Source organism: Poeciliopsis prolifica, unplaced genomic scaffold (genome assembly GCF_027474105.1).
Source record: "Poeciliopsis prolifica strain line A6 unplaced genomic scaffold, Auburn_PproV2 SCAFFOLD001, whole genome shotgun sequence".
Classification (NCBI taxonomy): Eukaryota; Metazoa; Chordata; class Actinopteri; order Cyprinodontiformes; family Poeciliidae; genus Poeciliopsis; species Poeciliopsis prolifica.
The window spans coordinates 6,061,025-6,086,635 of NW_026562376.1; the positions used below are offsets into that span (position 1 = coordinate 6,061,025).

Consider the following 25,611-nt stretch of genomic DNA (forward strand, 5'->3'; position numbering starts at 1 on the left):
AAATTTTGGAATTTCAAACACTTAAATGAATAACAATTATAAAATGACAAAATTTTAAACAAAGCATTAAACATGAAATCAATAGTTAAAGTACATTTTATACATTTATATTTATCTTTTCATGGTGCATTTTTTGGTTAAAACATGTTTGCTCTTCAGTTGGTGAACTTATTTACATAGAGTGACCAGACATTTAATTTTATTATGACTAGTGACTTTAAGGAGATAATAATATATAAAACAAGTAAATTCAAAGTCATGGTGAAAATTCTCCTAAAGATACTTTTTCCCTCGAGATAATGTGACTTTATTGTTTTTTATGCTTGCTGAAAATAAATAAAAATGAGATATTACAGCAGTTCCTCTGGTGGTAAACATACTTTACAGAGAAAATTTAAACAAACTGCTGTTTTGTACATGATATTTATGCATAATGATAAAAGTATATTAATAACTCTGCTAAACACTTCCAATCCAACCAGTGACTAACTTTTTATAACAAACATCACCTCCAATTTCTTTGGGTACTTTAATACTATCACACTTCTAATACGTTTTTCTTTTTGGCAGTTGTTTTTCTATTGGAAAATAATAAAAAAACAATTTTGTGACTGGATTACCCACACTATGAATGGATGGATGGATTTGGCTGTAATGTTTTTATTTTAAAGTATCTTAGTTCCTTTAGAGGGGCTTTTATTGTGGAAACCCGTCCCGGAAGCGTGATCCTACTTTGTGAAACTTGTTTTATGATTGTTTTATAGTTGTTAGAAACAAGTGCAGTCTCCCAGGGACTTTATGGCAACTCAGAAAGGAAGTACAGGGAAGCAGCAGGTGCTAAAAAACTCAAAGTGAAGCTCAAACATGGCTTTATCTGAGCTGTACACAAAGGTAAGAGTCAGCTGTTTGTTATTTCTTATACTATTAACTTGTGTTTGATGTATTTTCACAAACATATGGAAACTTTCCCAGTGTTGTGGGAGTGTAACATAACGTGAATTTTTTTTATTTTTAGAAAATATAAACATACATCTACAATTAAATGATGCTTATGCTTACTTTATGGGAAAGTCTTAATTATATTTCACTCTTTAAACCATTCCTTCCAGTATAACAGAGTGTGGATACCAGATGAAGAACAAGTGTGGAAATCAGCTGAAATCACTAAAGACTTCCACTCAGGCGATAAAGCTCTTGAATTACTTCTCGAAGACGGAACTGTGAGCAAATAAAACGTTTACATGCAGCTCTGATGAATCTCTGCATGTGAAAAGGAGTGTCTGACCTTTGACCTGCCGTTCTGCAGGTTCGCCTCCTCCCGGTTGACCCCTCCAAACCCAAACTGCCTCCTCTCAGAAACCCAGACATCTTGGTAGGGGAGAACGACCTCACGGCCCTCAGCTACCTGCACGAGCCTGCGGTTCTGCACAACCTCAGAGTCCGATTTGTCGAGTCCAGAATCATCTATACCTACTGTGGTAAGGATGTTTGTTTTTATCGTCTTTCACAATTATTAATGCTCAGTTTTAAGCCCTGCAAAGACACAAAATCTCACTTAGTTCCAGTGCAAAACTAACTTCCAAGTAACTTTTTTGGTAAGATGTAGATGTATAATTTCTTAATATTGACAAAAAAAATGTTCACTTTTAGCAAATATTTTTCCATGTTAGTAGTGAAATGAACTGCTTTGATCAAATCTGCTTGGATTTGAATGATGGTTTCTTTAAGTTTATATTCTTTCCACCCAGTTTGAGCTTCCAGGTTGTGGCTCAGACTCGTTGGTTCCTCTTTTCCAGGCATCATTCTGGTCGCTGTAAATCCGTATAAACAGCTTCCTGTCTATGGAGACGCAATCATTCATGCTTATTCAGGCCAGAACATGGGAGACATGGATCCTCATATATTTGCTGTGGCAGAGGAGGCGTACAAACAGATGGCCAGGTAACAAAATGTATAAATCTCTTGGAATATTTTCTGACTCTTCTGTAAAATCAGTCAAACTTTCTCTGGATATAACTGGAGATAAATATGTAATAAATAAAAAATGTTTTGTTTTGATGATTCATTGTATTAGCCAAGAAGAAATACAAAATGTATACATATATTTAATTATTTTTTTTCAGTTTTTAAAAAAAAAACAAACAAGTAGCAGGACAAGAGAAAACACTGAGTTCCTTTAAAGCTCAGCTAAAACCCCACCAGTTTATTGTTGCTTTTGAACCATAATAAATGAAACACTAACCAATATTTTGATGTGGAATGACTGCTGATGACTTGTTGCTGAAATGTGCTACATAAATAAACTTGATTGGTTGATTTTCACTTCAAGGAATCATAAAAACCAGTCAATCATTGTGAGCGGGGAATCCGGAGCTGGCAAAACCGTATCGGCGCGTTACGCTATGAGGTACTTTGCTGTTGTGAGCAAATCTGGAAGTCAGACTCGGGTTGAAGACAAAGTGTTGGCTTCCAATCCGATCACAGAGGTACAATTTTACCTGACGTTTTCAAGTAACATGATGTAGAATCAACAACAAAAAAAATACTCAAAGTTGTTTTTGTCTTTTCGGTTTTTTTCAGGCAATTGGAAATGCCAAAACCACCCGAAACGACAACAGCAGCAGGTTTGGAAAATACACAGAGATCAGCTTCGACAGGAGGTATCGCATCATCGGAGCGAACATGAGGACTTACCTCTTGGAGAAGTCCAGGGTGGTTTTTCAGGTAGGGGAAGAAGCTTCATATCCCCTTAAAGCTATTCACATATTTCCATGCTAAACTCAAAAGCAGAGCATCGTTATTTAAGCTACATTCACAGCAGGCAAATCCGAAAAATATCCGACTTTTTCACCACAATCTGAGCCGCCCAATTCCGACCTTTTCACCCAAAAATAATCCAATCCGTGCCACTTCCATGTATTCTACTAAATCGGATACATAGCCGATTGTTGCTTTGGGAACTTAAATCCTTCACTCAAAAGCCTGATTGCAGTCAGATTTAATTTAGTATGAAAAATAAACATAATTTCAGTAAAAACGATGTGTGACCGTAGCCAAATGAAACTGAAGATGCATTTCTGTTAGCTACTCCTCTGATTAAATCCAAGACAGATGGATTTTATTTAGTTGTATAAGGAATGTAGTTGCACTTAATTTTATTTAAAGACACCAAAACCTTTTATTTTCCCTCTTCCCATTCATAATGCTGTCCAGCTTTGTGCTGTTTTGTCATAAGACCCCAATAAAAACTTAACTAAATGAGACAAAGGTGAAGTGTGGGGCAATGTATGTGCTGCTCATATTTGTAGATGTTTTATATATTTCTATGTTTGTTTTGCTCTGCTTTATTGTTTTTGTAGGCAGAAAATGAGCGTAATTACCACATATTCTACCAGATGTGTTCGTGTGCAGACTCTGCAGAGTTCGATCACCTGAGACTGTGTGAGTGTTTGTCCTGAGTTGTTGTTTCTAAAGGTTAGATGCTCAACTGACTTTGTTTCACCATTGGATATGAACCCTTCAGCTAACAGCTTGAATAATAAAAAAATACTGCAGTATTTGTTTGTGTCTTTTTAAAAATGCAGCGGGTTTTTATTGTACTATTTTCACAGAAAAACGAGTTGGTTTCAGTCTTTTTGTTTGATATTTTGAGGAACTTTGTTGTCTTACTGATTTGCAGTGAGTGCAGGTGAGTTCAGGTACACTGGCCTGGGTGGCGACATAACTATAGATGGTGTAAATGACAAAAAGGACTTTGAAGAGACTCGACAGACCTTCTCGCTTCTGGGTAAACTCACTTCATATTTAAGCAGTTTATTGTTCTACGTTTCTTGTCTTTGCCTTTAGATGCTAACTTTTCTCTGACATGCAGGTTTGAAAGAGGACTTCCAGTCAGATGTTTTTAAAGTTTTAGCTGCAATTTTGCATTTGGGGAATGTGGAGATCAGAAGCTCTGGGGATGACAAGTCATCAGCTCCAGTGAGTGCTTTTCAAAACTGCATGCTGATTTCAGCAAGTGAAATTAAAAAGGTCGTTGCATTTTTGTTGCAGCTGAGCGATCCACACCTGGCGGCGTTCTGTGACTTGCTGTGCGTGAGCGCGGCTGAGCTGGTGCGATGGCTGTGTAATCGCCGGATCGTTCTGGTGGCTGAAACGGTCGTGAAGCCGGTTCCTAAAGAGCGAGCGGCGGCCGCCAGAGACGCTCTGGCTAAGCAGATCTATGCCCACCTGTTTGACTGCATCATCACCAGGATCAACACGGCGCTGCAAGTTCCTGGGAAACAACACGCTTTCATCGGCGTTCTGGACATCTACGGGTGCAAATAACGCTTCCTGTCTTATCTTCCTTTTGTTTTTTACCCGTTTTCCCTTCATCATTAGATTTTTTTTGCTCTTCTCCTCAGATTTGAAACGTTTGACATTAACAGCTTTGAGCAGTTTTGTATCAACTATGCAAATGAGAAGCTCCAGCAGCAGTTTAACTTGGTATGAAGCACATTTTGGTTTTCTGGCTCCAGCGTTGTGATTTCTGAGCTTTATGTTTTGTCTCTTCCTTTTCAGCATGTGTTCAAACTGGAGCAGGAGGAGTACATGAAGGAGGACATCCCTTGGACCCTGATAGACTTTTATGATAATCAGCCTGTTATTGACCTGATCGAAGCTAAAATGGGGATCTTCGACTTGCTCGATGAAGAATGCTTAGTAAGAGTTTTCGTACCTTTTAAGCTATTTCTTCTAAATCTCCTGTTGACATTGGAATATCCTTTTTGCAGTTTCCTCAAGGAACAGACCAGAGCTGGCTGCAGAAGCTATTCAACTACCTTGAAGCCAATCCTTTGTTTGAGAAACCCAGGTTATCAAATGAGGCATTTGTGATTCAACACTTTGCAGACAAGGTGGAGTAAATCAACCCAGAGTTCACAGGATGTCTGTCTTCAAATAAATATTATTTGCACGAGAATTATCCTTATGAATTTGGCGGTCAGATCTTGATTGGTCGATGTGTTTTGTTTTTTTTTCCCCCTCTAGTGTAAAGCTCTGTAACAGAGTTAGAATTCTAACTTAGTTATATTTAATTGTGAGTTTTTGTTTTAATCAAATTTTAGAGACGGTTTGCTAGATTTTCTCAGCTAAATATTGTACAGTTTCAGTTTAGTTTTTATTAGTTATAGTAATAATTTTTATTTCACACTTTGGTTATTTTATAGTGGCAGAATTCAAAAAGTCAAAGTATTGTATTTTGATTTTGCATGCACCAATTGGATAACGAACACTCAGAAGATATTTCGCAGACGATTACGTAATTTGTCAATAAACCACAACATAACATACATTTTTGCTGAAATATTTCTAAAAAATATGTACTTTATTTTACTAAAAGTCACTACAATTACAACAAATGACACGGAACATGCTGGGTTCATCCCTTGAACATCTTCCACCTAACAAGCATGCTATTGCTGTCGAATTTTTATATAAATCTTACACATTTTTTAAATTTGTTGTATTGGTTTGCTTGTGGGATAGCGACACGCAAAACCTTGCATTTGTGTTTAACTTTCATTTTCACTTTTAAAGACCAAGCTACATTTGTTCATGAAGTGATAAATTTGTTTTCTGCAGCCCAAAATATTCTTTTTAATGCCTGCATAAGTGTTTAGTGGAGGAATCAGGTCATTTTCTGATCAAATAAAGCTCCAGTGGTGAGGATCATCAGTGAGTTATTTTATAGATTATGCATAGCTACCTTTGTGAGGTTTGAAAACTCCTTTTTTTTTATCTAACTTTGTTTCCTGAGCAGGTGGAATATCAGTGCCGAGGTTTTCTTGATAAGAATCGAGATGCTCTTTATGAAGAGCTGGTGGACACAATGAGAGCCAGTAAGGTGATCTCACTTTATAAATAATAATTGGAAAACATGTCGGACGTCTTACACAAGCCAGGCAGAGCTGCTGTTTTTCCACGTTTTAACACATTTCCTCTGTTTGCGCCTGTTATCAGTTTCCCTTTCTGGCACATTTTTTCCAAGAGGAGGAGCCGAGCAGAGCGGCCAGTAAAGGCGTCAGAGTTAAATCGGCCAGGCCTTCTGTGAAACCAGCCAATAAGCAGCTGAGGACTTCGGTGGGAGATAAGGTGAGTTTTTGACGTTTATCTAGAATAAAGTGAGTTTTCTGGGGGTTTTTCTCTGAGCATTGTGATTTGATGCAGTTTCGCAGCTCCTTGTCTTTACTGATGGAAACGCTGAACGCCACCACCCCTCACTATGTGCGCTGCATAAAGCCGAACGATGAAAAACTCCCATTTGAGTAGGTTTTTGTGGGATTGTATTTGGAATATTTAGCTCTTTATTCACCAAACTTTCCACATTATTTTATTTTTGTTTTCTTTTTGTCACTTTTGCTTTAGATATGACTCGGGGCGAGTGGTGCAGCAGCTGCGGGCCTGCGGAGTGCTTGAAACTATTCGGATCAGTGCACAGAGCTACCCTTCCAGGTGACACTATTTGTGTAACTTACAACATATTTAGATCTGTAAACGCTTTCCTTGGAAAGTCTTTCCATTCTCTTTGTTTTTCAGGTGGACATACATTGAGTTTTACAGCCGATACAGCATCCTGATGTCACACGAGGAGGCAGATTTGAATGACAAGAAGCAAACCTGCAAAAATGTCCTGCAGAGATTAATTCAGGTCAGCTGTTACTTTTTAGTAATCTTATAATGAAGTACCTCTTCTCTTACTTGAGTAAAATTTCTGGATTTTCTGCACACTGAATGGGAAACAAACATACTTCACCACACACAGACACACACCTGCAGTTTGTGTTGACATTTTATGATCCTGATTTTGTCATTTTCAGTTATTTATACAAATTATCGTCATTTTCATAATTAAAATAGCAAGATTCCTACTTAACTTTGTAGTTTGGTCCATCTGATTCTGTAATTTTTAAATATTAAATGACTGATAATTTGATCAGTTACTCAGTACTTGAGTAGACGTTTTACCAAATAATTTTTTACTCTTACTTGAGTTTTTTTTTAATTTTTTACTTGATTAAAAATATGTTGAAGTTGTGCTACTCTTACTTGAGTATAATTTTTGGGTATTCTATCCTCCTTTGTGCACAGATAGACTTTAATGACTTTATCTGTTTTCAGAGAAAGTGGGCTGAACACAAATACACTCCACACTTTCTGGTGTTCGTCACTTAAAACTTTATTAGCTCATCTGGTTTTTGCTTTTTCAAGATATTATGTGTCTTTTGTCTTCATCTCTAGGACTCCAACCAGTACAAGTTTGGCCGTACAAAGATCTTCTTTCGTGCTGGACAGGTAGCTTATCTGGAGAAGCTGCGACTGGATCGACTGAGAGGAGCCTGCGTGACGATTCAGAAACACGTCCGTGGATGGAGCCGCAGGAGGAAATACCTGAGGATACGAGAGGCGGCCATCATCCTCCAGCAGTACATCCGAGGGACGAGGACGATCCGGTTAGGGCTCGTCACAGTACGCAGAGTTTTGCTGCGGCACTACATTGTAAAACTAAACAATCGTTTGCCAAACTTTCAGTAAAACGGTGACCGCTGAAACACTGAAGCAGGGCTGGGCTGCTGTGGTGATCCAGAGGCACTGGAGAGGTTACCGCATGAGACAGATCTACCATGTGGTCCAAATGGCCTCCATCACCATCCAAGCCTTCACCAGAGGATGGATGGCCAGAAAACGCTACAGGAAGGTCTGTGACTGAGGCAGAGTTGCCAGATTGGACAGGTTTTCCCCCAGTTTTAAACACACACAACACGCTGAGAAGAAAAGAAAATTTTAGGCTGCTTTTCACAACATTTAGAGGGATTTTAAAAGGATTTCAAAAGAAAATTATTTCTAAATAGTTGTCATTGTGTGACAGAAAAGCACAAAACTTTTAATTGTAACAACAAATGCTATGTTGTCACATTTATTTTATTGTTTAACTTATTTTAAAAGCTCTAGAATCTGTCATATGTTACATTATTAATGATTAGACATTGGTTACACTGCAAAAACACAAAATCTCATCAAGTTATTTTGGTCTAGTTTCTACCGTAAATATCTTAGTACGCTTGAAATAAGACAAAACTAACTTATCAAGTGTCGCTATAGTAGTATTGTAATTTGTAAAACAGAAATCCCAGGGCAACATCATGATTTAAAAGGACATATTGCCACAGAAACTCAAATCTCATTGTGTTCAAAGAGTCAAGTCTGTTGTAAAGAGATCTGGTTCTGGTCAGAATATAATAAGACGACTAGAAATGTTGTGGATTATCACCAGACTGAATGCAGTCGATGCTGAAACTGTTTTGGAAACTGTCGGTCTGATCTGAGATTCAGGAAAACTCTGATCTGTGAAATGTGTTGCTCTGTGTCTCTTTCTCTAATTTTGCAGATGATAGAGGAGCGCAAAGCTCTGGTTCTGCAGAAATATGCCAAAGCTTGGCTGGCCCGGCGGCGTTTTCAAACCATGCGCCGCCTTGTGCTTAATGTGCAGCTCTCCTACCGGGTGCAGCAGCTCAGGAAGAAAACGGAAGAGCAGGTGAAAATGCTTCCCAAATTATTTGAATTTTATCCTAGTACTGCATGTACTGTCAAACTCAGTACATGCAGTACTGAGTTTACTGCATGTACTGAGTAAACTTTTGACAGATTTGTGTCTAAATTGAATTGTCACTCAGACTTTTGACAGATTTGTGTCTAAATTGAATTGTACCTGGACGTGATATTGACATTGATGCCTTAAAACCTAAAAAAAAAGGCACAGTCAAAAGATAAATCATTAAAAGATCAGAAAACATACAAAAGCTGGTCGTCATTTTTAAACTTTTTATTTTCTGTTACCCGTAAGGATTTTTACATTAAATATTGATTATTTCATTGCACTGATCCACGTTTTTCACTTACGATATTGATACTGATATCAATATCTGAATTTTAGTATTGGCCAATACCAATCTGATACAGAAAAACATCGCTGAATTTACTTAAAACATTTATTTTTCTTAAACATAGACATACATGCACTGAATTACAACTGTATTTGATTACTGCACCAGTATAGCACTCTTAAATGCACCTAAAGCTTCACAAGCTCGGTCAAACCTTTGAAAACAACACAATTTAATTTGTTCAGTCAAAGTAAAATAGATAATAATACAAAGTAAAACTGGCTAAAACAAAAGGTTGACTGTCTTGATCAAACATGTAAAAATAAATGTCTGCAAACCGGTTTAGAAAGTGTAATTTATCATTCTAATTAAAATCTTAAATCAATAATAAAGTGTAGAATTATCCTTATTGATTGGGCACATTGTCACATTTCTTTCTTGTTTTTTCTGGTGCATCTCTAGTTTCAACTGCATACTTCAGAAATGTTGTAAAATGACAAAGAAAAGCATGTTTCTAACTAAGAAGAGCATCAATAATTTTAGCATAAAATAATAAAAAAAAAAATTGTAAAAAATAAATATTTTTACCATTGATGTTTTTGTTGCTTTCCTCTTTACCTATCAGAAACACACTTCTTGTTTATTGAATGTAAATCTAGCAGGGGCATGAATAGTTCTGGGCTTAACAGCAGCTGAGTTTATGTTTCTCCTTCAGAACAAAGAGAATCGAGGATTAATGGAGAGACTGACAAGTCTGGCCAGCAGTCATTCTCAAACCATGGAGAAACTCCACAGTCAGGAGGCGCAACTGGAAAAACTAACAAACCTGAAGGCATCTCTGGAGGAAAGAGAAAAGAAAGCAAGAGAAGAGGCGAGCATGGTTAGTTTCAAAATAAATGTGTGAACTTCAAAATATATATATAAATAGCTAAATTACATTGATTTGAGCCTTTTATTTTTATTGTAGACAATTAATCAGCTTCAAAGACAATTTGAAGAATTAAACACTGAAAAGCAGAACTTGGAGAAAAAGCTTGAAGTTTCCATCAAAGAGACCAAAGGTAAAAAGAATAGATTTCTTTTTTTAACATTTAATATTTAAAGTTGTATAAATATACATAGAAAGACCATCAGATAACAGAGGAACAATTCAGAAAGTATCTAGCATGTAAAATATAATTATTCCTCTTGAATAATATGTATTATTCAAGAGGAAAGTAGTCTGGGAATTTAGGAGGAAGTCAGAAAAAAATCTTGTCTAAGAGCTTAAGCTCGGAGACTTAAAAGATCGGTACCCTAACCAAAATTTTAAAAGTTCTTTATAGTGAGCCCAATTTATTTGTAATTGACAAGAGTGAGGAATAAGCTGTCGGACGAACATTAAACTAAGATTGCTAGAGGGCTAACCTTATCGTGAGGTAATGTTTTATGCTCCATTTATGACCAGCATTGTTACTATGAAGCAGCTAATGGAAGTAGCTGAAAGCTGACACAAAATTACTCAGTTTTTTTTTTGTTGTTGTTGAGTTTTTTGTCAAGTCATTGCAATCATTCAAGCGGTATTTATCCAGAAATAAAAGGTTTGATTTAAATGTGAAACTTTAACCCTTTCTGTAGTTTTACAGCAGATATTGTGTGCAATCTTTTTGCCACCTGTATGACCAGTTTTTTACATCTTACAGAAAGTTTTGATCAAGTAAAAAGAAGCCTTCTGGAAGAGAAAGAGAATGAAGTCCGGCTTAGAAAGTTTGTATTTTTAAAAATGCTAAATAAATCTTCAGCAGGTCAAAGCTAATTAGGCTAATAACTGATTTCCTGGCAGAATTGCAGAGAACAACACGGAGATCCAGAGACATGACCACGAGAAAGAGCTGGAAACCCTGAAGGAGGAGATAAAGAGACTGAAAGAGGACAGAGTGAGTCTGCAGAGGAAGGTTGAGGATGGGGCACAGGTGAACTCTGACCTGCAGGAACAGGTCATTCGGCTCACCAAGCATGTGAAGGTCATCCCGGAGCTGCGCAGGGATCTAAACAACCTGCAGAATCAGAAGGACAACCTGGACCGAAAGATGAAGGAACAGTCGGAGCAAACAAGAGGTTCCCAGATTTAACACTCATTTTTCGCCACCACTCCTGAAATAAATGAAGCATTTAGGTTGACTGAATATTTTGTTGCAGCTAAAACAAAGGAAATTATAAGACAGCTGCTTGCTGGTTTTGTTGAAGAGGAAAAGCTTTTGGGGTAAACTGGTGTTTAATTTTAAATTTTTCCATTCCTCCTATTATTTTCCCTTTGACGCTGCACTATATAACTTTTATATTTATATTCTTTTTTTACGTATTTGTTGAAACGTCACCATGTCGTCACTGTATAAAATGAAACAGATGATCTGTGAAAAAATCGATCTCCTTCACCACCTCTGTTGAAGTCTGAAGAAATTAACCGCTATCGGCCAAAAACAGCCAATCAGAGACAGGAGGTGGGACTTAGCGCTGTCAATCACACACATGAGCATGCTGCTAAATGTGATAATGCCATAAAAATTACTTACCATTACAGGATAACAAAGACTTTGGTGGCCATGCTAACTAGCCTGAGTATTCACAAGAGGCTAATTGCTGCTAGCATAGCCACACAGTGTTGTGACTGACAGCACTAAGACCCGCCTCCTGGCTCTTATTGGTTGTTTCTAGTGCTTTTTTCTTTTTTCACAGATTACACTGGATTACCAAAAAGTATTTTTTGGAAGTTGTCTGTTTTTTCAACAGAATCAAGACTATTTTGCGCCGCTGAATCCAAAAACGACATTCATTTTTCTCAATCAGGTCAGATTCTAATTTGATTTGGACAAAGCCAAATCAAATTTAGTCTTCTGACTAAATTGATGACATATTTGTGACATTATCAGTTCATTTCTGTTAAAGTTTGTCATCCAAAATAAGGTTTCAGAAGAAAAAAAAAACATGTTTTCTAAGAGAGTGTGTGAATTAAATGTTACAAACGTGGAACACTGATAAGGGTAAGTATGTAAATTGAATATTGCGACTTCATTGTGCAAAATTCTCCATGTCTTTTATGTACTGATGAAGTCTCTCCCCCTGCCTCATTGAGGGACAATAAACCCTTGATCCCAGATTATCAAGAAACCGATCAATTTTGATGATCATTTTGCATCCATCGTTCCGAAAACTTAACTGATTGAGAAAGAACCAGCGTGATTTTTGGATTCAACACATCAAAATGACTCTAAAACTGTTGAAAAACCACATGATTTTTTTTTGGCTGTTTACCATCATTATCTGTCACAACATGGCAACAATTTCAACAAATATACATAAGAAAATATTTTTATAAAATTTGAAACTTCATTTAGTTTCAAACTGGCTGTTTTTGTGAAGGCTTGTCCCAGAAGACTCTGAGGAGATTTATGAACTGGATGATTTGCAGGAAGCCTTTGAGAGTCTGCAGGAAGCCACCAGGTCCGGAAGTTAACCTGTATAATTTCATTTCTATTTAACACTCGGGTAAAATTACTTCTGTGCAACCAGATCTGTTACATGCTAATGGTAGGTTACTGGAAAACCACCAGAAGGAGCAGAGGGAGACGTACGAGTCTCAGATGGAGGGCCTGACTCTGAGAGTGAACCACCTTCAGAACGAGAACAGCAAACTACAAAACCTTTTCCAGGAAAAAAGCAACATCAACCAGGATATCCGCCAGGAAGTGGCGAGGCTGAGCAGCGAGAACTCGGTATGTCGATGTGATCTTCTCTTCAGAGTCCATCATGACGACGGATGAAATGCAAAACTTTGTGTTTTACTGCGACGACCAGGTGATACCGGAGCTGAAGCTGCAGGTTTCAGAGCTGCACAGACAAAAGCAGGAGCTTGAGACGGTTGTTAAAGAGCAGAGCAGCGAGTTAGCAGGTGAGCTTGGTTTTCTGAAAAGTGCATCTCAACAAAGTAGAATATAAACTTGAACTATTTAATTTTTTGCGTCATGACAGAAAAAAATATGGAGATCAGCAACATTCTCCATAAGAAGATCACAGAAGAAAGCTCCCAACGCAGGTTAAATTTAAATATACCGCTACTTTTTTTCTCAATTAAACCATCAGTCTATAATTTTAAGTCATCTTATTGTATTTTAGACATTTTGAGGAGAAAGCCAACGAGCTGGAGGAGATCAGAAAGGAGCTCAGAGTAAAGATAGAGGAGTTGGAAGAGGAGAACGAACATTTGAAGAGACAGCAGCTGATGGAGGGAGAAGTGAAGAGAAAACTGAGAGAGGAAACGTCGCAGTTAACAGCTGAGAACATGGTGTGTGTGTGTGTGTGTGAGCCTCAGAGGTGCAGTGTGAGTGTGTGTGTTCAAGTTAAAAACAGAAATAAATCACTTTTCTTAAATTCCAGGACTTAGAGGAGCAGCTTGACCAGAAAGATCGTTGGATTAAGAAACTCCGTAGTCAAATAAAGTGCCTTGAAATGTCACACAAAGGTTATATTTTCTACTTCACAACAGGAAATATTAATAAATTTTAATTTCACAATATTCACTACATATCCTGTTCCTCACACAGCAAAACAAACTCCTGCTCTCCCTAAAGAATATCTTGGCATGTTGGAGTATAAGAGGGAGGATGAAGCAAGGCTCATTCAAAACATCATAACCGGTATCCACTTCCTGCTGATCAGGTTTTATTTCTATTTATTTTCCTCACATTTTGACAGGATAATGATCATTTAAATTCAATTCGCAGACCTGAAGCCCAAAGGTGTGGTGGTCAATGTGATCCCTACTCTTCCAGCCTTCATCCTCTTCATGTGCGTCCGCCATGCCGACTACCTGAACGACGACAACAAGCTGAAGTCTCTGATGAACGGGATCATCCAAGGGGTCAAAAAGGTCATCGTGGTGAGGCTGATTTTCACTCCCTATTACTGGATATATTTCATATGTCAGGTTTTACCCCTTTTGTAACTGTTGAGACACAGCTTAAAGTGTAAAAAAATAACTAATACAACGTAAACAAATCTTAAATACATCAATAAAACGATGATTAAGTTCATGGGAGTTTTTGCTTTCAAACTATTATTTTTCATTGTCATGCTGCAAACAACTTCAGTGATTTACAAAAGCAACATTTTGGCCAACATGTTTGAAAATAAAGTGGATTTTCTCTATGATAGAAATAGAAGCAGTGATCCCATAACTTATTACATCCTATTTTAATCAGTTGATAGCCTTAATAAGAACAGGTAGAACTCATCCATGCAATTAATTAATGAATTAATCGTGATTAATTCACAGCAAGATAAATAATTTCTCAGCCCTAATAGTCAGAATGCAGAGATGCATGATGTAAGCACTGTGAAAACATCTTACGTGAACCAATGTATTCAACCCTAAACTCCAAGTTGTTCCTGTTTGACTAGTAGTCAGTGTTGATTCCTGTCATGTTTTCTTCTTTCAGGCTCACCACAAAGACTTTGAGTCGTTGTCCTTCTGGCTGTCCAACACATACCAGCTGCTCAACTGTCTGAAACAATACAGCGGGGAGGAAGTAAGAAGTTCCTGCACCGTTCTGGCTCAACCTGTCTGCACTGCAGTAGAAAGTTTTGCCTTTGTTGAGCTTTTCCCTCCGTGTTTTCCCTTCTCTAGCAGTTCCTGAAGCAGAGTACCGCGCGCCAGAAGAAGAACTGCCTGCAGAACTACGATCTGTCCGAACACAGACAGATCCTCAGCGACCTGGCCATACAAATCTACCATCAGCTCATCTCCGTCATGCAGAAGACGCTCACGCCTGCTATTGGTGTTTTGCACAAATCATTATAATCAGATTCTGCTTGTTATGTTGGGTTGTATTCTTTAAATAATGTGTCAAACATCTGGCTTGCCATGAAGTTTAATGTGCCCCAGAAGGCCACATTAAACTGAATCATAATATTTTATCAGTCAATTTAAAACGATTTTCAATTGATTGATTGATTAGGGCCACAGGAAAAAAAAAATATCTGAATTTTTTTTCTTACAGTTTTGACTTGATGAAAAGTCAGAATTCTGAAAAAAAAGTGAAGATTTTGAGAAAAAAAAGTGAAAATCTTGGGAAAAAGAGGAAAATTGAGGAAAAAGTGAAATTTCTGAGAATAAAGTAAAAGTTCTGTGGAGAAAAAGTGAAATTTTTGAGAAAAAATGAAAATTCTGAGAAAAAGTGAAAATTCTGAGAAAAAGAGTAAAAAAATTTGGGGGAAAAAAGTGAAAATTGTGAGAAGAAAAGTCAGGATTGTGACTGTTTTTCTCATGATTCTGACTTTTGATCTTAGAAAATTAGAGCCAGAATCATTATTTTTTTCAGTAACATAATCTTCTCCCAGAGTTTTTACATATATTCTTGTAAATTGCATCAATGTGAAATAATGTTAAGTATATTTAGCTTTAAGAAGAAGAAGCAGAGACGACTATTTATTCAAATTTTAGAGGTTTGTTAATTTTTATCAACACATTTTACCACAACTGGTCCTTTCAGGACATTCATAATCTTGATCTGGCCCCAAATTCAAAATGAGTTTAATTTAACACATGCTGCTGTGTTTATCCCAACAGTTCCTGGTATGCTGGAGCACGAGAGCCTGCAGGGGATTTCTAGCATGAAACCGACGGGCTTCAGGAAGCGATCCAGCAGCTTGTATAACGACTCGGAGACGTACACCATCTCCTCCATCCTGCAGGAACTCTCCGTTTTTTATTCTGCCATGAGCCACCACGGCATGGAGCAGAGCCTGACCAAGCAGGCCGTCAAACAGCTCTTCTTTCTGATCGGAGCCACCGCCTTCAACCAAATCATGCTCCGCAAAGACATGTGCTCCTGCAGGAAAGGGATGCAGATCAGGTCTGTTGCTTGTTTTAGAAACATCTGAATAAAGCAGGGAAGAAGAAGGAGGATGCTGATTTTACTCCAGTAATAGCAGAACTACGTCAACATGCTTTCACTCAGGTAAAAGTAAAAAGTTTTCCACTCAAGAGTAGAAAAGGATCTGGTCACCAGGCTACACAGTCAGACAGAGAAAAATGTAAACTTGTGTCCAAATTATGGTATTTTGAAAACTAATATGAAAAAACACTAATACAAATAAATATGAAACAATTATTGTAATGCAGATTTACTGCGTGTGAGACGGGGTGAAGTACATCCAGTGCCAAATGGCACAGCAGGTAGAAAGTAATATTAAAAATAAACCTTGTGCACAAACAAGAAAACAGTTTAACTTAAACTGTAGGTGTGTCTTATTCTGGTACATTTTTTGTTTTTCGCATTCAGTGAAGTTATTAACAATAAAACGAATCATTCTAAGAAAAAGAAAAAGACGTCAATTTTATGAGAATAAACTTGTAATACTATGAGAATACTCATAATTTAAGAGTCGATATGAGAATAAAGTCTTATTAGGAGAAAAGCCACAATATTATGTCGAAAAATACATATTACTAGACTAAAGTTGAAATAATATGAGAATAAAGTCAATATTTCATGGATAAAGTCATAATATTAGGAGAATAACATCAAAATAATGTGAGAATAAAATCATAATAAAATGTATTGTGTGATAAAGTCGTATTATGAGAATAAAGTCGGAATATTATGAGATTAAATTTGTAGTATGATGAGAACAGTCACATATGGAGAATAAAGTCGTACAAAATGAAGTTGATATGTGAATAAAGTCATAATATTACAATATTTAACTTATAATTATACAGGAATAAAATAATATTTTAAGAATAAAGTCACATTACAAAAATAATATAGAATTATGACTACACTCATTTTTTAACATGGCCCTGAGTCTCCATATTACTGAAGTAGAAGTAAAATTGCTCTTAAAGGTTACTTAAGTGAACTACGTCCTGCCCTCCTCTAATTTAAAGCTTCTTTCTGGTGTCAGGTGTAACATCAGCTACCTGGAGGAGTGGCTGAAGGAGAACAAGCTGCAGACCTGCGGCGCCATGGACACGTTGAGGCCTCTGGCTCAGGCCGCCTGGCTGCTGCAGGTCAACAAATCCACCGAAGAAGACGCTAAAGAAATCGCAGAAAAGTGCACCGAACTCAACCCGGTTCAGGTAATCTGTTGAAATCACATCCAACCACTTTCTGATGCTCATTTTAACCCCAAACTCCAACTTAAATTTCAGATTGTCAAGATTTTGAACTCCTACACACCCATCGATGATTTTGAGAAACGAGTGACGTCGTCGTTTGTTCGCCAAGTTCAGGTAAGCTTTGGCGTTCCCTCAGGCTTTAATCAGCTAGTCTCTTCTAACTACAGATTGAATTGATTTATTTATTGATTGATTTCAAACTGGTTTTTAAAAACATGAAAACAAGCAATCAGTAGGACAGAGAAAACATGTGAATACATAACCAACAACAAAAATAATTAGCTTAGCACTACTTTTCTGTTTGAATAGAAGTAAACACTTATTAAGTGTTATCTCTCATCTCAATTTAATGAAATATATTAGTGTAATTAAAAAATGTATACATTTAAAATGTTTGTTTTTGTAATTTGCAAAAATTATAAAAGATTGTGATTAAAACCATGTTATAATATTTATGTGCCTGTTCAATATATTGTGCAAAAGAGGCAACAAATAAATTATATTACATGGACAAAATGATTACAAACTACCTCATAAAAAGACAAGAAAATCTATGGATAATAATAATACTGACAACATAAGTTTACATTTTTCTCTGTAAATAACAATGGGACCTACATCATCAAAATAATTACCTATACATTTTTTATATTCTGTTATATAACAATAAATATTTTTTTAAAAACCTGATAGTGACAGTAAGATAACATGATAAGCTAAATAATAATGGTAATAATAACAGATGAAAGGAAGGGAAAACAAAATTATATTTGTTTTAATTCCCAAAGTACAACGTAACAGCTTTGTATTTATTTTTAATCTGGTTGACACTTCGGCATTGTTGTAGTTCCATACATTGTTTGTTTGACCTCTTGTCTTTGTTGCAGTCCTTCCTCCAGGAATACGAAGGCGCCACGCAGCTGATGCTGGACACAGATTATCGCTTCCAGGTGACGTTTCCTTTCTGTCCGTCTCCGACAGCGTTAGAGTCTCTGCAGGTTCCCAGCAGCCTTCATCTGGACTTCCTGACCAGGATCTGACACGGCCAGCCTTTAACCTTTAACCTTTAACTCCTCACGACTCAATTATGCTCACCTCGCACCTTACTGTAAATAAGACTTTTTATAAAAAACAAATGTAGGAAGACGAAATGTTGGGCAAAATGCAGAATTTTAAATTTGTGTTTCTTGTGAACATTTTTTATTCAAATGTTGCTGTAAATAAATGTTAAATAGCTTCTTAAACTGCAATCACTGTGACCAGGCTTTATAGATAATGTACCTTTGTCTTTTGTGTTAGAAAGTGTTTAGTTAATTTTTATCGTTTAACGTTTTTAACATCATTCACCACTAAAGGAAATAACTTACTTTATTGCTGTATTTCCAGAAATAAATTAAAATGATCTGCAATCATTTCTGTTTTTCTATCTGGTTTATTTTGGGTTAAACAAAGTAATTGTGGAAAATGAGGTGAAAACATCTGTTAATTTGTTTCCTGTTTATTCTTCATTTAAAAAAGAGATTGATGTTTTTTTTTTTTAAATGATCAGTTTTTGTTGCTTCTGTCATTTAGTGAATCGTATCAGGACGTCATATTTTTACAATAATTTCTACTCAAGCGATTTGGTGTATTAAATTAGCAGCCCTTTGATAAACTGAGCAGCTTTCCTTTTAACTACTTAAAAAAAGAAATAGACTTATTTTGTTAATTTAGTTGTATTATTTTTTCACAATTATCTTTTCCTGTTATAAGAAAAATGAAAAAAACTCTCAGGCTTCTCTGAGTTGTTCTAATCAATGTGTAAATATTTTTATTAAATGTCCAAACCTTGAAATAAGAGAGTATGAAATAATAAAGAATGAAAAAAGTCTGATAATTTTTCTAAAAATGTACATAATGTGCTTGTGTATTTAACATTTAAAAAGACAATATCAAAGGAGGAAAAACATGTTATTGATGAATGAGTAAGAACAGAGCAGGTTATTGATCAAACAGAATGAATGAGTGAAAGAAGAATTAATTAACTAACAAATGAGATGAATATGACAAGATATAAAACCTAAAAGAAAAGGGAAAAATTGAACATCTGTGGCATTTATAAACTGGTTTCAGCTTCTTCTAGGAAAAAAAAGCTATTTTATTGATTAAACTATTAGAAAAATATTACTAAATCAGTTTTATTTTGTAAAATTCTCCTCTTGCCAAGACGAGCGTCGATTTATTTCTCTGTCATGTCGGCCGAATGCGGATGAATTATTTAGCAGCAGTAAAGTGAAGTGAAGCTGGATGGTGATGAGGATGCAGCTTCATCACCGGGATGCAGCGACCTCTTCCTCCTCCTCCTCTTCCTCTTCCTCCTCTTCCTGAAGGAGCATCTTCTGCCGCTGACGTCATGACAGCAGCATCAGCTGTTAGCTCCGCCGCTGTAAGCCTCTCCACTGGCCGTCGCTCCCCGCACAAAGGAAATATATGAGATCCCCTCCAATCCCTGAAATGGCGACACAGGAGGTTCAGCTGAACGAGACTCTGGCCCACCTGAAAACCGAGTCGGAGACGCTGAAGACGAAGCTGGAGGAGGAGAGGGCGAAGCTGCACGACGTCGAGCGTGAGTCCTGAAAATGGAGAGGCCTCCATTGCTGTGGTCTCACCGTCAGGGGAGAAAACGGGACATTTCCGCCGCTGAACCCGCTCGGTTCGGTTCGGCTCGTTTGCGCACTGCTCTCGGGTCGGTACGGATTATTGATCCGATGGGGAACCAAAATGTCCCGATGGCTTTTATCCTGATCCCTTCACTGTAATGTCACTGATCCCTCATCCAAAAACAGAAAATGCTGCTAAATGTTTATCACATTCATTCTGTACGGAAGATGATTGAGCCATAAATAGATATTATTTATTTTGAAAAAAATAAAATAAAATCTGGCTTTAATATCATAATTGTGAATTTAATCTCGACTCCTTGAATACTTAAAAAAAAGAAAGAAGTGAAATCCAACATATTAACTCTAGAAAATGATTCCTCATTAACGAATGGCTCATTTTTAATGCAGACGTCTGAAAAAAAAAATCATAATTTCAATCTCACTTTTCTCAGAATTCTGAGAAAAGTCATAATTCACAGATTAAAGTCAGAACTGTGAGGAAATAAACTTAAATTTATGGTATTAAATTCAGAATTTTGACTAGAAAAAAAAAAACTGAATTCTGACCATAAAAGGCAAAATTCAATTAGGCGTTTTAGTGGGAAGGGGGAGAAGGAAAATGACATTTCTGCCTGGCAAAAAACAGATTTAATATCCTAATATTGCAAGTACTAGTGAAGCATGAATCCAGTCTTGTAAAATTGTTCTCGCTTCTTGAACTTTCTCTCCTTGAGATTTTGCGACATGACAACCACAAAGTGAAACACATTACACAGTATTTTAAATTTACCCCAAAAGTGTGGAAATAAGAAAGCCAGAGGAAGTTCTGTTTGTAGTTTACCCGCAAGCTATATGTGATTAATGCCGTTTCCCCGTAGAGAAACATGGTGGTGGCAGCATCATGCTGTGTGGTGGTTATGATTCAGCAGAAATAGGGAATCTCCTGGAAGACGGATGGAGCTAAATAATGGAGACTCTTCTTTCTGCAGGGCGACAACTCCAAACATTCAGGCAGTGCTGCTGTTAAATGTGACGTGTTAAATCTGAAAAGCTTCATATTTTGGTAACAACTCGCTCTCTGTGTCGGTGCAGTTCACCAGGTGGCAGAGAAAGTGGAAGCTCTGGGCCAGTTTGTCATGAAAACCGCAGGACTCTGAAGGGACATGGCAACAAAGTCCTGTGCATGGATTGGTGCAAGGACAAGAGGAGAATCGTCAGTTCCTCACAGGTCGGGTTTCCTTCTCCTGCTCTGATTTTATCTGCTGCCCATTTTAAAACCAGTTTTTTTACTTTTTACTTGTTTCTTGTTTGTTGAAGGAACGGATTTCCCAGTTTCTAAATGTCTGTTGTCTTTAATGCAGGATGGAAAAGTGATTGTATGGGATGCTTTCACCACTAACAAGGTAATTTTCTGTCTATTCCAATTTATGAAGCATTTAAAGGTGCTCGTCATTTAGCTATAAACACATATTCATTTAAATGGATGGATGGATGAATTGACAGATTGATAATTTATGGAAAAAGAGAACATTAAAGACTCTTATCAGAGCATTCATTTTTTTAAGAATATATATATGACAAAGAATATAAATTTTTCATGCTTATTCCCATCTAGAAAACACATGTAAAATCTCTTAAGATCCCTGAAAATATCCCACCATGAGTTTTAAATAAACAAGTGACCAATCATTTGCAAGACCTTTAAAAGCATTAAACATAATTTCTGTTTAATGCTTTAAGGGAACTTCTTTTTTTGTATATTACTACAAAAATTTGTAGTTTCTTCAACTTTTAAAGTGGATCATTTTGCTCTCAATTCTCCAGGTTTTTAAAGTTTGATATCTGGAAGATTTTTCTTTTTTTTTTATTTATCTTTTGTCCTGTATTTTTGCCTGATTCTGACAGCATATCGTTCACCATGTGCTTACAAACACGGAATGTGAAAGAGAGAAAAGGAGTAACAGACTTAAAGCAGTACATCATTCTTCTGTCGCAATATTTCCCAGATTCAATAAAGAAACACAAAAAAATTTAATATCTATTTATATGAAAGGAAATAACATAATAGACAAAAAAATAAGTAAGGAAACACAACATTTAATAGCTAGGGTTAAAACACGTCTCCTTTAAATCCAAACGATTCCTCCTTGATGTATTTTGGAAGATGTTAATAATATGTTATATCCAGGCTCCTCATCCTCTCTGCCCTGTTTTCATCATGCATAGCGATTCATCGCAGCCTCTGCTCTGTGTTGTGATGTTCATTAGGAGCACGCTGTAACAATGCCCTGCACCTGGGTGATGGCCTGCGCCTACGCTCCATCTGGCTGCGCTGTAGCTTGTGGGTGAGTTTGCTGCGATCTAAACCTGCTGCTCATTTACTGTTTGCTGAACTGGGCTTGTTTTCTGTCACAGGGGCCTGGATAATAAATGCTCTGTGTATCCTCTGTCCCTGGACAAGAATGAGAACTTGGCAGCGAAGAAGAAGTCGGTGGCGATGCACACGAATTACCTGTCTGCCTGTAGCTTCACCAACTCAGACATGCAGGTAAGAATATCAATAAAAAGGAAAAAAAAAAAACAGCAACATGGCGTCTTAATTCTGTTAATGATTCACAGGAGCGTCACATGATGTTTCTCACAGCAAATACAAAGCAATAACATCTACATGTTAAACAGCACCATCAAAAGTGCTTATACTTCATGAATGTTTTTATATTTTGTGATTTTACAAAGGTGAAGCATTGTACTGGGTACAACAAATGTGCAGTGGAAGAAACAGAATGCAATATTTACAAACCTCATGCAAAAATATCTGAAAATTGTTGTGTGCATTTGAGTATATATATATACTTAATAAACATTTGCTGCAGTGAAAGCTGCAGGTCTTTGGGGTATTTGCACATCTATAAACTAAAGAGTTTGCACATTCTCATTTTCTTTTCTTTTTTGTTCATCTTTGAATGTCAGATTTCAATTCTATAAAGGCCATATTTCTAGATTTACTCTTTTCCAAATCTCTTAAGACCCTCCAGAGTTAACTTGGGCCTCTTCAATTCAGTTTCAGTTTAGTTTATTTAGTGGACACCATTTCCCCTTTAGGCTCCAACTGAAGAAAAATGGATTAACAGGTCTGGATTTTTCACAGTTATTTTCAGTTTTGCATCACTTCTCATACTTATTCACTCACTTGTGTGTTTTATCCCATAAATCATGTAAATAAAATACATTCAAGTTTATGGTTGTAGATGTGAAATGGCTCAAAGGGCGTGAATACAATACTCCTCCCTCTTGTCTGCTTGTGTCGAAGATCCTGACGTCCAGCGGCGACGGGACGTGTGCATTATGGGATGTGGAAAGCGGGCAGCTGCTGCAGAGTTTCCATGGCCATGCTGCAGACGTGCTCTGTCTGGACCTGGCCCCATCTGAGACTGGAAACACGTTTGTTTCAGGGGTGAGGACTGCCTCCGCACAACTCTGTTTGCAGCTTGTTAACACTTTGAAATCTTGTTTTTGTTAAATTATACCTCGACTTTCACGGCAGGGCTGTGATAAGAAGGCTAACGTGTGGGACATGCGTTCAGGACAGTGCATTCAGTCATTTGAAACTCATGAATCTGACATAAATAGCGTGCGGTAGGTAACTGTCTTAATCCAAGCTCATGTTATTGTTTGATTTTCACTGTTAAAAATGTGAAGCTTTATAGTTTGTATAATTTTCTCCCCCTGTTGTTTTAAATAGATACTATCCAAGTGGAGATGCTTTTGCATCTGGTTCAGATGATGCAACAGTAAGTCCACCGTTAAAAACTTATGTAAAGTGGTTTATTTTTGCCTCAAAACTTCACATTTTTCCTGTTTTGTTTCAGTGCCGCCTGTACGACTTGAGGGCCGACAGAGAAGTTGCCATTTATTCCAAGGAGAGCATCATCTTTGGGGTTTCCAGCGTTGATTTCTCACTCAGTGGTATACATTTCTTGCTCCAGATTCTGTTGTCATCTGCACTGCATGCAGTCATTGCTTCCAGAAACTACAAAATATGTTTGTGTCTGTGTATGACCTTCCAAGGTCGGCTACTGTTTGGCGGATACAACGACTACACCATAAACGTGTGGGACGTTTTGAAAGGAACTCGAGTCTCCATTCTGTTTGGACATGAAAACCGGGTCAGCACTCTGCGCGTCTCCCCCGATGGGACGGCCTTCTGCACAGGATCCTGGGATCACACTCTCCGGGTATGAAGGATGCGAGGTTTCGCTCTAGTGGATCATTTCCACACTCTTTACCATCTTTCATCGATTTGTTTCTGTTTTTGTTCCAGATTTGGGCCTAAAGTGGAAACTACTGACGGCACACAGGCGTTTCTGTTCGCTAGCGTACAATCAGCGTGATAGAAATTCAGTTTTGGTTGTACATAGGGCATATCAATAGAATTGTATATAATCTTGTCTTCTGGTCAGGGTAGATTTAAATATTTCTGAGATGTTAAACTAACTGGCACGCTTGCATTACAATATGACTGAAAGAAAATAGCACAGAAATATTTCATGTTACGGAAAATATGAATGGTAGAGGCTTGCATTGGCGTGGAGTAGAAGTGACACAATAAAGTATTGAATTGTGTTTGGCCACATAGAGGACAATGTTTATTTGTTTTCTTCACTGGTGATAATGAAAGATGCAACCCGAGGAGGAAAACCAAATCAATCTGACAGGGAAGGAGGAGAGTAGAGTCCCTCCCTGCAGTGCTACAGTTGGAGAAAATAATTAATATTATTTAATAATTCATTTTAAAAATTACTTAAAACACCCAATGGTGAAAAGTGACGTAAAGTACAAGTAAAACTTGTGAAAAAAGTTTACTCATTAAAAAATGAGTAAACTGCAGATTTTTAACAGCCTTCCAAATCTAAACGGAAGTAAATAAATTACATTTATGATTAGATTTTATAATTTTGATTTTGTAATTTTGCAATAATAAACCGGGCTTTTTTAGTGTATGTTCAGTTCTTTAAGACAGCTTCCCAGGATAAATATTCGGTCATAATAATTCACTTTCTTTCTTTTTTTTAAGGACTTCGAGTACTTCTATGTTACATTTAAGAAAGATTGCAAGAATGTACTCCTTCCCAAGCAACTGCGCGATGGCTGTAATTTCATATTCACTGTAATTATTTTGCTGTAGTTTCGTGTACAGATAAAAAAGGGACTGTTATTCAGAATATTATAAATCTAATAAACCAAGTTTTGAATATCTTTATGTGTCTATTATTTTGCTACATGTCACAGGGATTTGTTATACTAAAATATTATTATTTTTTAAAGTTTCTTTTTATATACAAAGGAATGACTTAAGATCCTATCGGTACATAATACTTGAGTAGCACAACATTTCATTACAGCAAACTATGAAAGAAATATAAAGAAAAAAGGACAGAAAACAAAATAAAGCAAAAATATTTGGTCACAATAGGTACTAAATGTCTTTCTGGTGTGAACGCATGTACAAACACTAGGGGAGACCATTTCGTACCTGAAAAAAAAATCTGTCTAAAACTTTATGGGAAATGAAAAAGAAAATATATACATTTCTTGACGAAAACTCGTGTGTAAGGAAAAGAAAAAACTAAATATGTATTTATGCTTTTATTTCTTATTATGTCAGTTTTGGTCCTCCATGCAAAAGTAGCCTACAAAATAGCAAAGAATGGTAAAAACTAAGATTATACTTGTTTTAACAGGAAATAGTGAGTTCCATTAATAGTCAAAATTTAGAATTTTCAAATATGAACTCGGACATATTTCCCTTTATTTGCTAAAGTTACATCTTATAATCATAGGGAAATATTTTAATTTGATACAAATGCTAGTACTTATTATCTTAGACCAA

At 36.8% G+C, this 25,611-nt stretch overlaps 2 protein-coding genes across 2 annotated transcripts; both read left to right on the forward strand.

The window, feature by feature from the left end:
* The first annotated feature begins 800 nt into the window (after nucleotides 1-800).
* Nucleotides 801-18,802, forward strand: myo5c (myosin VC). The gene is made up of 40 exons (XM_055043674.1): nucleotides 801-891; nucleotides 1,110-1,220; nucleotides 1,307-1,478; nucleotides 1,797-1,941; nucleotides 2,330-2,486; nucleotides 2,581-2,724; nucleotides 3,360-3,441; nucleotides 3,680-3,787; nucleotides 3,872-3,978; nucleotides 4,051-4,316; nucleotides 4,404-4,485; nucleotides 4,561-4,701; nucleotides 4,773-4,895; nucleotides 5,801-5,884; nucleotides 6,001-6,132; nucleotides 6,208-6,305; nucleotides 6,406-6,492; nucleotides 6,577-6,688; nucleotides 7,279-7,490; nucleotides 7,570-7,735; nucleotides 8,426-8,572; nucleotides 9,637-9,801; nucleotides 9,889-9,982; nucleotides 10,604-10,667; nucleotides 10,744-11,018; nucleotides 11,100-11,163; nucleotides 12,321-12,401; nucleotides 12,493-12,673; nucleotides 12,756-12,849; nucleotides 12,930-12,993; nucleotides 13,074-13,242; nucleotides 13,335-13,419; nucleotides 13,502-13,594; nucleotides 13,682-13,836; nucleotides 14,396-14,485; nucleotides 14,584-14,734; nucleotides 15,526-15,811; nucleotides 16,866-17,040; nucleotides 17,113-17,193; nucleotides 17,967-18,802. Exons 1-40 carry the CDS (start codon nucleotides 865-867, stop codon nucleotides 18,117-18,119), a joined length of 5,223 nt encoding a protein of 1,740 aa, XP_054899649.1. The 5' UTR covers nucleotides 801-864; the 3' UTR covers nucleotides 18,120-18,802.
* Nucleotides 18,803-19,246: 444 nt separating this feature from the next.
* Nucleotides 19,247-24,977, forward strand: gnb5a (guanine nucleotide binding protein (G protein), beta 5a). Its single transcript, XM_055048309.1, is given in 12 exon segments — nucleotides 19,247-19,684; nucleotides 20,814-20,861; nucleotides 20,864-20,949; nucleotides 21,083-21,124; nucleotides 21,990-22,066; nucleotides 22,137-22,269; nucleotides 23,032-23,175; nucleotides 23,266-23,357; nucleotides 23,464-23,512; nucleotides 23,591-23,687; nucleotides 23,790-23,956; nucleotides 24,043-24,977. Coding segments are annotated over 12 exon segments (1,083 nt in total). The 5' UTR covers nucleotides 19,247-19,548; the 3' UTR covers nucleotides 24,055-24,977.
* Nucleotides 24,978-25,611: the final 634 nt, after the last annotated feature.